We start from the raw sequence: 16,822 nt of genomic DNA on the forward strand, positions 1-16,822 counted from the left end.
ATTTTTCACTTTCTTCTGCCCAATCCTGGATTAACTCCTCAGAGACCCAGGTCTACTACATTTTGTGGGCTCCCTATGCTCTGGGGTGGTGCCAAAATATAAGAAACCCAAATGCAGGAGGGGACTCTGGTCTGAGGGGTGAGAGAAAGCAAGAAATCCAGTGGGGGTGCAGACCATGCAGGAGGGCTGGGATGTGATGTTGAGGGTTTAGGAGGGGGGCTTCAGGCTAGGGCCTATGGGTTTGGAGTTGGGAGGGGGCTTGGGGCAGGAGGTCAGGGTGGGGTTGCAGGGTCTGGTCAGGAGTTAGTGTGTGAGATGGGCTCAGGGCTGGGGAAGGGGATTGGGGTGCAGGTCAATTTCCTAGGTCAGGCTCACTGATAGGGGGACAAAAGGGGTGATTGCCCTGGGGCCAGTATTTCAAAGGGGTCTGTCCAGCCCCCCGTGAATTGCCGTGGCAGCACTGCTGCATACGGCTGGGAGGAAGGAGGAGGTAGCACTACCGTTATGCTGGCACTGAGAGCTGAATGTCCTGGGCCCCACACCTTCTGCCTCTGACCCAGCCACTTCCCAGGGGAGTCCCACCTTTCTCCAGGGCCAACAGTGTCTCATGGCATCGCTGCCTGGGATAGCTCCCCTTTGGCTCCAGAGAGGGAAGGAGGCAGGTGGCTCTGTGTGCTGCCCAGCACTCACTTTCAGGCACTACCATTGGCTTGAATTCTCTGCCAATGGGAGCTATAGACGCACAGCCTGCAGATGAGGGAACCCTGTGGATGCAACTCCCAGTAGTTTCAGCTCCAACCTAATAACAGCAGGAACAGAAGCATGTAGTGCTGTGTCTCCCCTATCCCCACAGACAGGACTGGAGCACAGAGGCTTTGGTGGCTGCATCCCGTGGTCCTGGGCTGGAGAGATGGTGGAGGCTACACAAAGATCTGCACTTTTGGCCGCTTGGAGATCTTTTTCTGAAATATGCAAATAGTTTCATTTACTTCAGTGAAATCACTCGTGCTAAAAGTGAAGCATATGTGTGCTTGCAGGATCAGGATCAAAATAGTCAGTAGCCATATTCATACCTCAGACAAGGATAATAAATCTTAACTATTACTTTGGCTATGAACAGGGTAATGCTTCTATCAGCAGACTGTGTAAGGAATCCTGTGGTCAAATCCACTATTTCTACATGCTCCTACAACAGCTGATGCATTTATGATCCAGACCCAGGACTTCCTAGAATAATTAATGTACTATCTAGAATAAGTGCATGGATCATCTCTTTAATAATGGACTAATTATTAGAAAAAGTGTAACTGCAATACATCTGTTTTATATGAAAATATACTTCATTTAGGAAATGTTTGTTTGTAGATAGAGGTGTTGGTGTCAACCATAATACTTCTGGGCAAGATAAAAAGTTCACAGCAGGGGTCTTTGTGAAAATGATTACAACAGCTGCTGTCATGTTTAAATGTGAATTAAAGGGACATCTTTCTTTGTAAATGAATGCACTTGAAAAAGAATGAAGACCATAACAGAACCAAATTCTGTTCAGTTCCATGCTATTTTGGAATGAACTGAGGGTAAAACTGGATCGGGGGTCAGCAACCCCAGGCACAGATGTCAAGAGTGTCATGAAAGCATATGTTCATCGGCATGTGACATGGGTGCTCAGCTTTGCCTCTCTTTCTCCATGCAGCTGGGAGCTTGCTCAAAGCTGTGCCACCTGTGGATTAACAAAAGACCTGCTAATGCTCTTAATCACCACCTAAACACTAAGGCTCTGAACCTCACTTTATTTATTAATGAAGGTGGTGTAAGTAGGATTATTAGTGACTTTAAAAAGTGTCACCAGCACAGGTCAAATTCCTGCACTGTGCCTCGGAAAGGTTGCTCGCCTCATCCTAGGTATTTTATTGTCCTCAGCACAGTGATAGCTATGAGAACATCATCCCCATGAATGGTTTTCAGCTTACGACGACTCAGTCAGCAAAAGAGGCATTTTCCAGTTCACAGATGTGGAGTTGAGGCACACAAAGATTAAGTGACATTTCCATGGTCACAAAGAAAGTCTGTGGTATTGGAACATTGCATGTCAGGGTTAAGAGGTAAAAACTCCTCCTTGCATGTTGGTAGGGTTTTTGGAAACAACCACACATTTGTTGGAGATTTCCATGCAACAGCAAAATAGCCACTTTTGACATCTGATGTGAGAACAAATTAGTGTTATAGAATACTGAAAAACTAAACCATGTGGTGTTAACTAGCCTTGGGGGTTTCTGCTTATACAAAACGTAATATAAATAGATGCCACTATCTTCTTAAGCTGGAAGAATGGAAACTTGTATCCATTTCCAAGGAACATACTTGTCTAACTGACTGTATTTTTGCCTAGGTGTTGAGGGAAAGCTAAGAGAATGAAGACTCTAAGTCCACATTGGAAGCATGATATGGCGATGCAGTGCTGGTGCTGAATTGTTCTCTCTGATGGCTCTATGGGAGTGGATAGCACTGAGTCTTCATTGCTGGGTTTTAGCGGTTTCTGCTGCTTCAGATCAGCATGCCACAAGCTCCTTCGACTGGCTCCTCTCTGATAAGGGCCCCTTCCATCGCTCACAGGAATATACAGATTTTGTGGATCGAAGTCAACAGGGATTTAGCACACGATACAAGATTTACAGGTATGAAGCAAAGGGAAGGCAATGGCTGGGATATCATCCTTAGAAGTTGTGTATACTTATCTAAAGTTTACTTTTTTTTTCTTTTTTTAAAGGAAAAGTGTCAGATTAATTGCTAAAATATATGTAAGGCAATTTTGGTGACTGATATAGTTGATCTGGAAATAATTGACAGCAGCCATCTATTGTTGGGCTGTCCTCCAAAGTCACATTAACTCCAAGTAATATTTTAGGTGTTCATTCTCTTCCCTAATGTCTGAGGGTCAGATGACAGCACTTGTGTTCACCTGAAATATTATCTCCTCCTTGAATAGTTCCATTGACTGAAACCAGTGGCAAAACGTAGGCTTCAGCAAGGCCAGGATTTCACCCAGTATGGGTAGCATAAAATGTGTTAAAGATTTTAGATATAGGTAGGTCCATGGTTTCAAAGCAGCTCTTAAATTTGGACTTGTTCATTTCTTAGGACCTGGTTGTCCACAGTGAAGAGCAACTTAGCTATTACTGACCGAAGCTGTGGGGGTTCAGCGCTTAATAAATTAGGCATTTGGTTGGCTTGATTATGACTGAACAGAAAAAAAAATAGACACACCCAGAATTAGAGGCCAGGTTTGAAAATTCAGGCTTCACTGCAGAACGGCCTTGGCTGAGTGTCTGGATCCTGCCCACCCTCCCTTCTGCTGAGTCAGAACTACATTCCTCATACCAGTCTGACAAGATGAACAACCCAAGATGTAAATATGTGTCTTTACAAAGAAAATGGGAAGTAGAAGGTGAATACATTTGGATGATAAGAGAGTTTATGGGCAGAGGGAAAGGAGAAAAATTGGGCTAAAGGGAAAAGGAGGGAAGACTGATAGAGGAGACAATTTATCTCTTAACAAGCATATAGCCAGACAGTTCTTCTTCACCAGCCAAGTCAAAAGTCTTCGACAATAAGTACAGGCCAGCTGTCAACTTCTGCCATAATGCAGTCCCCCAGTTTCCACTTAAGCTATTAAACCCCAGATAGCCACCTATTTCGCATAGATTATTTTTTGGTAGCTTCCAGCTGTTTTGTAAGTAGTGGAGTAAAGAAAGGGAAAAGATTTACTTATTTGCCAGTGTGCTCAATCAAATTGCTGCTAACTTGTAATAGTCTTAGAATTTTGAAGCTGATACATTTTGTATCTGAAAACCTCTTGCCTATTTTTCTTTTCTTTGTGAATGCAACAGAGGGCGCTGCATTGCACGTCAATTTTGCTGTGGGATCTCTTGCAGGAGAAAGAGGATATCAAAACATTTTGCCAATAAAAAGTGATTCAGAAATGTTCACTGATGAAATAATCTATTTCAACAGAATGGTAGCACGCAATATGTACTGCATTTTAAGAGCCAGCCATCAGAGCCAATATTATAAAGTCTGAAAGAATGAATTTTATTTGTATAATTATTAGTCAACAGTGAACTAACATTATCTTTGCAACAAAACAAAAGAACTGTATTTTATTTTCAGTCCTTTCAATAGGACATATAGACTGTATTATGTCCAACCACCTTTACAAGACTACAAGAAGTTGGGGAGGTATTTTTGAGGCTTTTTCCCCCTCTTCTGAGCCATCATTACAGAAACACTGTCAAGTTTGGCACATCTGTAATCAGATCTGTCAAATTTGTTTGAGCTTATCAGCATATTTGCCTTGCTCCATCCCGCAGAGAACAGAAATTGCGTATATTTTAATCCTATGCCCAGTCCCCTCAAGAAACATGCAAGCAGGCAAAACAGAGACCTAGAACACTAAGAATTGCTACTGCTGAGCAACAAGAAACAGCAGCCTGTGAACATTAGTTTTCCAGATAAGAAACTAAATGATAAAGCATCCTTATGAGAATGTCCCACCCTTTATACGTGGTATAGAACCAGTGTTAAATATTGGAGAAAATTTAAAATAACATTTAATTTTAATCATTATCAATAGTATGTGGACTCTCTCAGATTTGGGTTAGTATTTTTCTCCCTGCACAACAACCCTCTGATTTTCCTGCATGGATGAGCCCCAACTATGTTTTAGGTTTCAGGAAGGAGGTGTCAGTTGCCTTCATGAAATCTCAGTCATACCAGCCCCAAGAGACTCTCCAGGGATTTGCTGATGATGGCTTGGGAGGGGATGAAATCTGCTGAGTGAATGAATTACTAAACGCATGATTAGGGTGACCAGATGTCCTGATAGACGGTGCTTTGTCCACCCATGAGTACAGAGGACTGAACTTGATGGCTTGTTAGGGTCCCTTTCAGTCGTGTGATGCTATAGTTCTATATTTGGGGTTTGTCTTATGTAGGTTTTTATTGACCCACTTCCGCTTGTGCTTTTTCTCACTTATTATCTGGTCACCCTATGTATAATTCATTTCTATGCTGGGGCTCTCCTCATTGAGGAGGTTGTGAGGAACTTGCTGGTGTGCATAGCCCTTATAACACAGCAGTGCTAAAGTAGGTGGAGTGATTTAGGTTGAACAGTTTGAAATGTTCTTTGCGAAGTTTGTCCCTTGCTAGAAACTTCCTGCAGTGGATCTTTCCACAGAAGCGGGGAATAGAATTCTCCTGCATTGTGCAGAACATATGGGGAATATCGGCAGAGACTAAAAGTCAATCTATATTTTGGAAGATAGTTTTCTGCATTGCAGGGATGGACCTTGCTATGGCAGGAATCAGCTCATTGTCTGTCTCTGCAGTGCAGAGCTGCACCCCCAAATATGGAAAATGACCCATTTGATCTCTAGAGTGATACCCCACATCCTTACACCACAGCTGCTCTACTCAGCTATTTTCTAAACAACAGCCTAAGACTGACTACAAGGTCATATGAATACATGGAAATGAAATAATCATAGTAAAAGTCTTCAGCTGCTAGAAATCTGCATTCTGTGACAAATTTAACTACTTTTCAAAAATTTATTGTTCATAGCTTCTTTTTTCTTGTGGGTGGTGGCTGACCAGGAGGAGTGCACAGTACATTATTTTTGTTTTCCAAAGACAGAAGCATTATACTATGATGAAAATTCTATTCTGTTTCCCATGGAATACTTTTGCTTTGGCAGCCTCAGGATATGTTTTGAGAATTTAGAATAAATACAAACACAATTTAAATAATTGATTTCCTCATTTTTTATGTTTGTGTACTATTCTCTATTACAATCATATTCAGAACAAAACAAGATTGTTCATTTTATCCCATTTTGATCTTTAAATAAAGCCATTTAATGCATATTTATAGGACAGTAAAATGCTAGAGGGTAAAGCCATGATCCCATACTGCTAAAGTTAAGGGGAGATTTTACCATTGACTTGAACAGATCATGTCCCCAAAGTACAGACTCCTTAAAATAAGGACGAAAAGATAGACTTCTGAAATGTCAGATACCAAAAAGAATTGGATTTTACTCTGACTAGTGTGATAAACTCTATGCTGAATGGAGCTCTGTAGGAATATGGTGGCTGTCTGATAAATATTGTTATTGAATTGAAGTCAAGAATAGTAATTGACAAAGATTGTCTAATTGTAACTAGCCAAGTTAGATTTGTATGAAAATCATCGTTCTCATGTCAGAGGATAAATCAATATTAGACGTTTTATCCAAGCACATCTGTCTAGACATAAGTGTAATCCCACAATACAAATGAGCTTCACTGAGTGCCTATTACTCTACTTTTCATTACCCTTCAAGTTCCCAAACTACCTAACCCACTTACATTTTAGAAAGTTATGTTCTTGGCTAGACCATTTAGTAAAATCTCTAAATTCTACAGAAACAAACACCAAGATTCTTGCTGGTTTTCCTAATTTTTCCGTTACCTAATTTTGTTTGCACATCCATGTACTAAAGAAGAATGAATCATGTTGCATGAGCACTCTTTTGTCACTATATACAAGTATTCACTTTGCCTTGAAAAGTACTGTGTTATAAATCACAGCAATGAAGTCACAGGTTTGTACCGTGTGAGGGGTGATTATTAACTAAACCCATTTTTATAGAAGGTCCCTAACCTAAGCAAAATAGGTACATTTTTGGAGAAAAAGAGTGTAATTTCTCCCACCTGATTATTTAGCTTTTAGAAGACATAGTGGCCAGGGAAAATAAAGCAAGTACATGAAGTAGGAAACAACAGTGTTAGTGCTTGGTCATGTTATATTTTAGTCCATTAACAAAGGAGCAATTATCTCTCCGTGTACATAGGGAAACGACCTGATTTTATAAAAGTACCGAGCACTTTGAACTAGCTCAACAATAGGACAGGGCTGGAAGGTAGCACACATATAATTTGTTGTATTCCTGTTGGTCCTGGGAACCAGAGAATAATAAATTATTGTGACTAAACTTATAGACTGTGCCTCTAAAACTAGTCATTTTCTGCCCTGTAGTATGATGTTCTGTATAATTCCCAGTAGGAAATTCCACACATGCCGTGGTCAGATTTAACTACTGCACAGTATGGGGTGAACCTCTCTCTCTGTCTCTCCCTCTCTTTTGTTGTGGATTTCACAGCAATTAATCTACAGAGAAAGCTAGGCATAAAAGCACCTGGACTGATTCTTGAGAACTTAGGTAGATTGTTATGCTGCTATCTTATGGAATTTTCTTTCTATTTTGAATAAAAGTTAGATATTTTTTGTTTAAGAATTTCAGCTTTATGCTTTTGTAACGCAGGCTGGGTGTGGTTCTCTGTGCCATGTAGCAGCACCTAGACCACTTAAAGACAGAATGAATCTCCCCTACAGCCTTAGCTGACGATGGGCTGGCTTTTAGCTTAAACCATAGAGGGGCATGCATTAAGCAGCAATGATTGCAGGTTTGAGTCTGCCCACCAGCAGTTAAACTTTGCTATTGAATTCTCATATACTCCATAGTGTTACTAATGCAAATCAGCAGACAGAGAAGTGATCTCTAAAACCTCTAATCTGTAAAACCAAACAAAAGCAGATTACGGAAATAACGGGTGGAAAGAGCGACTCAGTTATTGGGATAGCAGGTGTAAAGATAATGCTTTTTTGGATTTTTTAGAACATTGCAACTGTGTATTGTGGACCTGACTAGATATTTATCAATGACATATGCAGGTTCTTGCTAAATTGAATAGGAATCTGTGTGATTTTTTTTTTCTACTGCAATCTAAGGGTTTCGTTCCAAAAGTTGTGATGAATCTGCTGCAATTATTTCCTCTTTTTCTTTTCTACTTATTGCACAAGGCTTTTTTTATGACAATGCAATAACAGGCAATTGAAACAGAGGGGGAAAATTTAAAATATGAATTAACCTGTTAAACTGAAGAGTGACTAAAAGGGCATAAACTCTTCAAATGAGCAATAGAAATTCAGAGCATTCCATCCCTGACCCCCGCCCCCAAATAAAATAAAGCAGATCTCTTGCAAATGCCTTAATCTATGAGTGATCATTCAACTACACAACTAGCAGTATCAAGATGTCTTCCACCACTTTACCAATGTAACTGAACACTGAGCTGGGTGACTCACCCCCATATGAAAAAGGTGATTCCATATCCTTGTCCATAATGTCCTAACCGCTACGTGCATGAGTAAAACCAATACAGCTTGAAGCTCCCTAATCTGGAAGTCTCTCATCTAGAAACATCTGTAATCCAGCATGATTTTAGTTAGCCAGTTGACCACTTATCATGGGTGTGGCCAAGTTTCCTAGGGTCCCATTAAGTTTATTTACAGACAGCAGTTCTGGCTGTAATTTACCTGTAAATGCCTTCTAAGAGCCCAGTAAGCAGTGAAAGTGTTGATAATTCTGCTAGATAATATTGACTTCCCAGATTATCTTGTCCAGCCGTGGTCAGGTCCAGAAGGTACCAGACAAGAAATGTTCAACCTGTGCAGCTTACAATGAATATCAGACAGGCACAGCCTTGAGCTTTTATTAATCTGTGATGGACCTGAACTGTTGAGCCAGAGATTTTAGGGGGATGAGAGAAATTCATTCCTGTACCTATGTTAAATAATGGATAGGAATATTCTATAATAAATTGTAAGAAGCATATTGTTTTGGACACACACCGTATCCAAATCTGCCCTAAGCATGCTGGAACACATGGAGAAGTTTTTGATAGCATCCCATTCAAATGACTAAGGTAACTTTACACTTTCCTTGGTGCTATTATTTCAGTTTGCCAGACTGTAGACTTTACCACACTTTGTTACTCCTAGTTAGGCTTTACTGTGACTGTCCTCTTCTTAATCAGAAGGGTCAGAAATCATTCTTTGAAATGGGAAAAAAAATCTTCAGAATGCAGGGCAAATTCCAACAGATTGTTAGTGAGAGGCATGAGGCATGTGATGGGATGAAAAACTGTGTATAATTACACTGGAACTATAGGGACAATGAACTGTACTCAGAGATGAGTATACAATACACAGCTTTAGGAAAATAGGGAACCTCCAACTTCATTTCTGTGGAAACGCTCACTGCATGCATAATGTCATTGCTAGACACTGAGAACTGAAATTATAAATGTACTGAAGGGAAAACACATTTATTCTCCACAAATGCACTTTCAAAGGTGAATAAACAACAAAAACAGTCCAGTCTTGTTGTCTCAGAGTATATCTGCATTGGCAAATGACTTTTGGCTTGTATCATAATTGGTCCATTTCCTTTAGGGAATTTTCCATTCAACCTGATGGACAAAAGAGTGCAACATTCGGAAGGGAAAATCATTCTCTGTAGGTGTGCCAAAGAACAGTCTACCGAATGCACAAATTCCTCATCCTAAATTTACTGGCTCATAGATCAGGGAAGGAGAACAAAGAGCAGCTCATATTTTTGGAGGAGCGAGGTGGGGGAACTTGGTTGAATACCTAAAGTGAAAAATACAACAAAAGAACCAGGTTTCTCTTGCATGCACTAGCCTATGGAATGGGTCATGGGGAATGCAGGGTAGGCACTCTATGTAACTGATGGCCTTATTAACGCTGCACGCTTGAGCACTGTGAATAAATGCCTCTCATTGTTCTCTCTGGAGTAGTACAGCTCCCCAGCATTCTCTAACCATGGACAGTGCATTCAGTACCCAGTATTACTACCCATCACCCTTACGCCAACATTATCAAAACTGCTCTTTGGCAAAACAAAGACAAATTGCAGGTAAGTGAGCTAAGTTCAGTGATATTACTTCATGTGTAACTTCAATTCAACATGAGCAAGTATTGCAAAGTCAAGCCCAAAATATTCCATGAGCTAACACCGAGCCCTAAGAATGTGCATTGTTTTGGACAGAGATACTTGCTAATCTTTAACAAATAAATCTTTTTCACAAATGCATAGAGAAAAAGTAAAAGACAAGAAAAAATGTAACTATTTGTCAGAACAGAAATGAGTAGATACTCCCATTGTTTCCTAAGGGCCTTGGAGTAGACCTCATACCAAAGCCAAGTAAGAACAACACTGAACAAACAGAGAATAATTAAACATTATTTGGATCTTCTTTATGGCAGAATAGTTTGCACATTTCACTCAAAATGCTCTCTCTTTTAAGCTCCATGTGGTTAGTCACATATCCAGCGTAATTAGAAACTGCTGTAGAAGTAAACTTTGGACTCTGAAATACCCCTCTGAAAAGCAACTTAGAATAATCTTGTATAGATGGATAGATGCGTAGATTGGTAGTCAGGTGGAAACCAATGTCCTAAGACTTTTCATAAACCTGGGGTTATATCATTCTTTGTCAGTGCACTTGTACAGTAATGTGAGCCTGCAGCTGTTCTTCACCTGTGTAGTGTATCTGAAATTGTGGGTCCAAGAGCACCTCTGGTTAATATGAATGAAATTCTTAAGGGAGAAATACTTCTTGTATTGAAATATGTAACCAACAGAAATGGAGACTGGCAGAGCACATCTTTGGACGTTGAAGAAACAAAATAGTTAATTTCTAGATTATGAGTCGATTTCAAAGGTGCTGAACACCTTCTGCTTCTATTTGTTTTGGATGGTTTTAAACAGCAGACCATAGGGACATGATCCAAGATCTTTATTTTAATGAGTAAAACTATTAACTTCAGTGTGACTATTCTTGTGAAGAGGTACCAGTTGGATAGACAAGATTGCAGGAGCTCAATTATTGTATTTCCTGGTCCTACTTCCAATGACATTTTCAAATGAGATGTTCCCTTCACAAAGAAACATTGAATTTTTTTAACCTTTAACACTATGCACATTAACCAATAAAGCTTTTATTCCTTTCCATCACCATATCTATCTAAAAACCATTTCTCAATATATTTGTTGGGGCAAACTTTACAGGATGCAGACCTGTAGTAAAAAGGCTACAAAGACACCAGGTGGAAATAATAAACTGTGCATTAAAAATAGTGAGCTGTACACAAATTCCATGGACAACTGACTGTCTGGCACCACAAACAACAATATTCAAATGGTAGCCTCAAAGACCTGGGTGAACTATGTGAATTGTCCGTCATTCCCCAGTATGACAGGCAGCATTCTCCCATTGTCTGTCTACACAGGAGGCAGGATCCTGCAGCAATGATCTCAGAAGCAAAGTCTACCGACTAAGGATCATGGTGTGGTGCTTAAAGTATCTGTGTAGATGTTTGGGCTCAGGCTGAAGTTCAGGCTCTGAAACTTAGGGAGGGGGATACATATCCGAGGGGTAGTCATGTTAGTTTGCATCAGTAAAAACCATGAGAGGTCTGTGACACCTTATGCTCTGATAAATCTGTTAGCTTATAAGGTGCCACATGACCTCTCATTGTTTATAGAGGGGGATGTGATTCAGAACCTGAGCTCCAGCCTGAACAGCTATACGCCTAGTTTTTAGCATGACAGCATGAGCCCTGAAAGTCTGGTTTTGTAAGCTCTGAAACTCACTGCCAGAGTTTCTGCTTTCCATGTAGACATATCCTGAGAGGCCTCTACTTCTGTCTTCCAGTGGAGGCGGGGGGCGGGGGTGAGGACTATGCAGAACTTTAGCTCTACACTCACAGTACAACAGCCAATGGAATAAATAGCCTGCTGTAGGTAAACAGCTGGTATTATTCATTTTCCTTTGGAATAAGGTGGAAACTATGGATAAAACTGACACTTGGAGAGAGAGTTCAGTCCCCAGTATGTCTCTTGTATAGGGTATTTGGTAATTCCACAATCTAGCCCTATGCTATAAGTGTGTTTCTTCTGGGAAAATGCTGAACTCTTACAGCTGCTGCTTATTTCAAAGGCAGTAAGTTATGCCCAGCATCTCATAGGAATGAATCCTAAAACTGTGGGTATAATCCTACCAAATTCAATTGCAGCTCCTGCTGCTTTCAAAGTATATAAGTATACTCAGCATCTCCTAGGACTGAATCCTAAAAAAAAATTGGTCTAATCCTACCAAATTCAGTTTCATCCTCCTCCATCCAGATCTGGATCTCAGTGCTGATCAGGGCTAAATCAGGAAGGAGCATAACTTCTTCACCTTGCTTTATATCATGCTGGCTGAGTCTAAAGGCTTTTCTATACAGCCATATGTGAATCTACAGCACACCTACTTGTCACACAGGAATGTCCTGTGTGGGCACCCCTACAGAGAAGGAAAAGGGCTCATTAAAAGTTCCTTAGTATATTGTTATTTCAAAAAACTGTTATGCTGAGCTGCCCTCTGGATCTTCCCACTCATTACAACTCATTCATCTTACTGTACAGGCGTTTGATGCATGAAAGATTTGTGTCCTGTCTTTTAGTAACTAGCTGTGTAGATAAGCCCTTAAATCAGTATTTCCATTTATTTGACCTTAGAATCCTTTTAAACTCAAAAGAATGTTGTGGAACCCCATTCCAGGCTTTACCCCCTTTGGCTTCCAAACCCACCTCCTACCTCCAGGCTTACCCACCTCAGCCACCAAATCCATCCCCCCATTCCCAAACCTTACCCCCCATCCTGAAAACCCACCCACCATGCCAAGGCTTAACCCCCCCCCCAGCCTCAAACTTGCCACCCCATCCCCAGGTTTAACTCTTCTCCAGCCCCACACCTGCGCCCCCCCACCTAGAATTAACCTGCCTCAGGCCCAAACCAGCCCATGGGATTAACCCATCCATGGCGCTGGCTAGGGAGCCTATGCCAGGCAGCCATATGTGCCCAGTGGAAGGAAGGCTGGTGTGGAGATGTCCTGCTGGTGGGAGTGAGCTGAGCATGCCCACCAGAGGGATGTGGCCACTCGGGTATCGGGGTGAGTGAGTGGCTAGTTCCCTGCCCTATCACCACTGAAATAATGGAACCAAATTAAGTTGTTTTAATGGCTGGATTCCCCATGCTACCCTGCTGGCCATTAAACCAATTAAATTGAGTTCAACTGTTTCAGCGGCGGCAGGATAGAGCGCTGTAGAGGAGTCATCTATTGTAATGGAATTATCTCATGGAATCCCTATTTTCACTTTATGGAAACCAGGGGTTCCATGGAACACCCTTTGGGAAACTGCCTTAAATTATTGGCACTGAATGTAGAAGGAAGGGTTTTCCTTTCAATGAGATGAACAAGTGTTAATGATGTATAGGATACAATGGGCTGTAAAGTCAGCTAGGCCAGTATTACAAGTGTTTTCAGGAGTCAGCTTGTTTGAGAAGAGCACTAGTGTGTTTCTTCTTGGCAACAAAACAAAACATCACTGCCAAACTTGCCTTCTGTCTTTTTTTAATACACAGACGGATGTGTGTTTTGACAATCCCTCCTTTTATTTATTCCTATTTGGAGTATTAAACCAAATTGAAGTTAATTCTCTCTTAGGTTTTAATCCTTTTTTTTTTTTTTTTTTGAACCAACAGCAATTTTCAAGATCACAAGTGCAGCTGAGATGCAGGGTGAGGGGACTAAACAAAACAAAAATCGAACTTTAATAAAGAATGGTATAATCTGCTTCCACAACAGTGTTATTTCAAAACACCATTTTTCTGCGTAAAGATAAATATTGCATCTAGGCTATTTTTAACCCTAAAACTGAGGTGTGATTTATTCAGAGAACATCTAGTTTCATAATTTTCACTTAGGGAATTTATGAAAGCATTTATGTTCACCAAAAATGTAAAGATGAAAGAGGCTTTAACTTAACAGTCCATGCAGTCACCAGAATAACACAAAAACTATTTAACACCAATAATAGATTCATTCTCCACTCAACAGACTGGACTGCCAGGATCTTGGAAATGAAGTCAGGTCTTTATCATTAATTCCTTGAAGATTTCAGTTAGTTGCATCTTTGTTCTCTCATTTGCCATTGATATTAATTTTTTTATCAATGCCTTGTCTAGTCTACCTCTTGTCGTCAAGATGCAGACAAGTTAATACAAATGATAATTTTAGGAAAATGAAATAACAGTTGGTAGTATTTATCTTGGTGTCTGAAAAAGGATTTTTATTATATGCCTTCACTCCTCTCTATTTCTATCTTAGCCAGCTTTTATCATTCTTTATTGCAGTGGTCAGCTCCCATATTAAATTGCTGTCATTTTCAGGTATTTCTTTAGTTATATGTGATGGTTACATACTGATTTTCTATATTGTGTCAATATTTATACTTTGATTAAGGACATATTTTACAGGGTGTAATTTTTGTCAATGAGAAAAAGAACTATATAGCAGCAGCAGCCTTGTTTTTAGATTTTTATGTTGCCACAGTTATAGGTTTGAAGGTATGAGCTATTCTTAGCATACACAAGCACTTGTAAGCTTCCTGTGTATGACAAGGACAAATAGATAAACAACCAACACAAAAGGAAAATGTTGGGTATCGTTTTCTCCTGCTATAAGTGATTTAAAATGATGGTCAATGTCCCAGACTTCAGATTGTTGTTATCTCTAGAGTTTGATTGATTCTGAAGAATGTGCTAATCATTACGCTGGTCATGAACTGTGTTAGACTGTAGCATCCACTGTGCAAGTAAAACTATTAACATTAATAGATAGACCAAAGTCCTTTCAGCAGAAGCCTTTGTGTAGTAAAGCAATTTTTTAGAAGAGACTTTGGGCTCACTGGCTGTTGGGTTTACAGCAGATTCCCAATGTTTGTTACATAGTCATTCTCTTGAAGGTTTACCAAATCAGCAAGGACTTCAAACCTCGATATACCTTCTTATACAAGTTGTCTTTGCATTGAAGGGAGAACAAAACATATAGGCTACCTCTACACTACATGCTCTTTTTGAAATGGGAATGCAAATGAGGCAAATTGGAAATGCAAATGAAACACTAATTTACATATCTTGTACTTCATTTGCATAATCACATTTTCGAAAGAGCGTCTTTTGAAAGAAAAATAGCAGTGTAGACAGGGTTCTTTCCAAATAAAACCCCATTTTCGAAAGTACTCTTCTTCCTAATTTTTGCAGGAAGAAGAGTGCTTTCAAAATGGGGTTTTATTTCAAAAGAACCCCTTCTACACTGTTGTTTTTCTTTTGAAAGACTCTTTGGAAAATGTGATTATGCAAATGAAGAGCAAGATATGTAAATGACACTTCATTTGCATTTCTGATTTGCCTCATTTTCATTCCCCTTTTGAAAGCAGAGTGTAGTGTAGACATAGCCATACATTTTTGATTCAGTAGCAATACAGTTTAAAATCAGAAGCACTAGCCATATTCAACAAATATTTGAAAGACTGATAGAATCACAGACTTCAAGAAATATCATAGTCAATAATTTCAAAGAAAATCTCTGTACCTGGCTCCTAAACTGTCAGGGTAGGCTGCTGGCACACCTGGATGTTTTGTGTGCCTATGGCGTTGGCAGGCATAAAGCTCTTCAGTTCCCAGTGTCTGTGCTTCACCAATCCCAGCCAATGGGAGTTGCACGAAGTGGCAGGCAGAATGTTCTTCAGCTTTCACATGGCTGGGACTGGCAAACTATAGCCATTGGAAGCTGAATAGCTCCATGCCTGTCAACACTCCAGGCACACACAATGTCAAGGTGCAGCAGCGGCCTACACTGACAGGCTAGGAGTTAATGTTTACCAGCCCTGCTGTGTTATAAAATTTAGAGTTAAAAGAAACACACACAAGTTTTAGTAGATGTATTTTAATGTAATCTAATGAAAACCCTGTTTATAATAACTGAACACATAGGTATTCATATACCTTCAAATTAGTCAATGTTTTAAAGATCCATTTACTGATTTTAATGTCTCATATCATTCTAATGTAGTTATTTGAAAAGCACTAAAACCCTTCAAAGTCTGAATCACTTTTCAGTTCACCAAACTGTTTATTAAACTTGGCTTCAGTCATAGCTGCTCCTGCATTGTTATCATAGATGTCAGCCATGTTGTCTTCAGACTCAGATTCCTTATTATTGGCCTCATATAGTGTCATCAACAAATATGGCCTTATCTTCTGACCCATTGAGCACATTGCTGATACAGCATTTCCAAAATTATTTGTCTATCATTTCCAAGGGAATGGACACCCACTCATTCTTGACCCACTGGGTGACCAGATTGATTTTGGGCTTCACAAGATTTCCACTTTCTGTCACCTTCACTATGCTTGAGCACATCCAGTCAGGCCTGTCTTTAAAGGGTTTCTTCAGGCAGACATCAAGTGGCTGTAGAACAGAAGTTAAGCCTTCAAGTACTACAGCCAAAGTTTTTTTTCATCTTTTTGGCCACATTTCTCTTCATCTGTCTTGTGTGCCCTGGAAATGTCCCAAGCAAGCATAGCAGGTTTATTGAGAAGTGCTCCTGGTCTCTTATTCCACACTTTTTTCCATCCATTCAAGAGTCCTACTTTCATCCACCCATTCTTTTTCATGTGCATATACAATGACTTCTGTAGGAAATTTCATGTTTTAGGCAAATATTTCCTTTTAAAAATAACAACAGCAGGAAGCTTTGACTCATTGGTTTTCTCATGTTTGGCCAATGTAAAATTGATTTTTTTTCATGGGTTTTATTTAAAACTGTTTTTTCACCAATGCTACTTACCATTCTGTTGCTGGGCAGATCAAAGGTCATTGGTGTTTCATCCATATTTCTTACTTATGACAGCTCAAATGCATATTACTTTCAATGTTTTATTACAAACCTTTGGAAATATTGTTTTGTCTTCCCTATTTCTTGGCAACTTTTGTGCTATCTTTGTTTGCTGATGAAGATGCAGACCATGGCAG

General features: G+C 39.9%; 1 protein-coding gene across 2 annotated transcripts in view; it reads left to right on the top strand.

Annotated features, from left to right (window-relative positions):
* Positions 1-2,439: 2,439 nt before the first annotated feature.
* BRINP3 (BMP/retinoic acid inducible neural specific 3) overlaps positions 2,440-16,822 on the top strand; it is a 250,327-nt gene continuing 235,944 nt past the window's right edge. The window contains exon 1 of one of the 2 annotated variants that reach the window (XM_075003055.1): positions 2,440-2,675. In XM_075003055.1, the coding sequence (XP_074859156.1) occupies positions 2,440-2,675 (236 nt within the window). The remainder of the gene's footprint in view (positions 2,676-16,822) is intronic. The other variant, XM_075003056.1, reaches the window with a different exon arrangement.

This window comes from Carettochelys insculpta, chromosome 9 (assembly GCF_033958435.1).
Source record: "Carettochelys insculpta isolate YL-2023 chromosome 9, ASM3395843v1, whole genome shotgun sequence".
Taxonomy (NCBI): Eukaryota; Metazoa; Chordata; order Testudines; family Carettochelyidae; genus Carettochelys; species Carettochelys insculpta.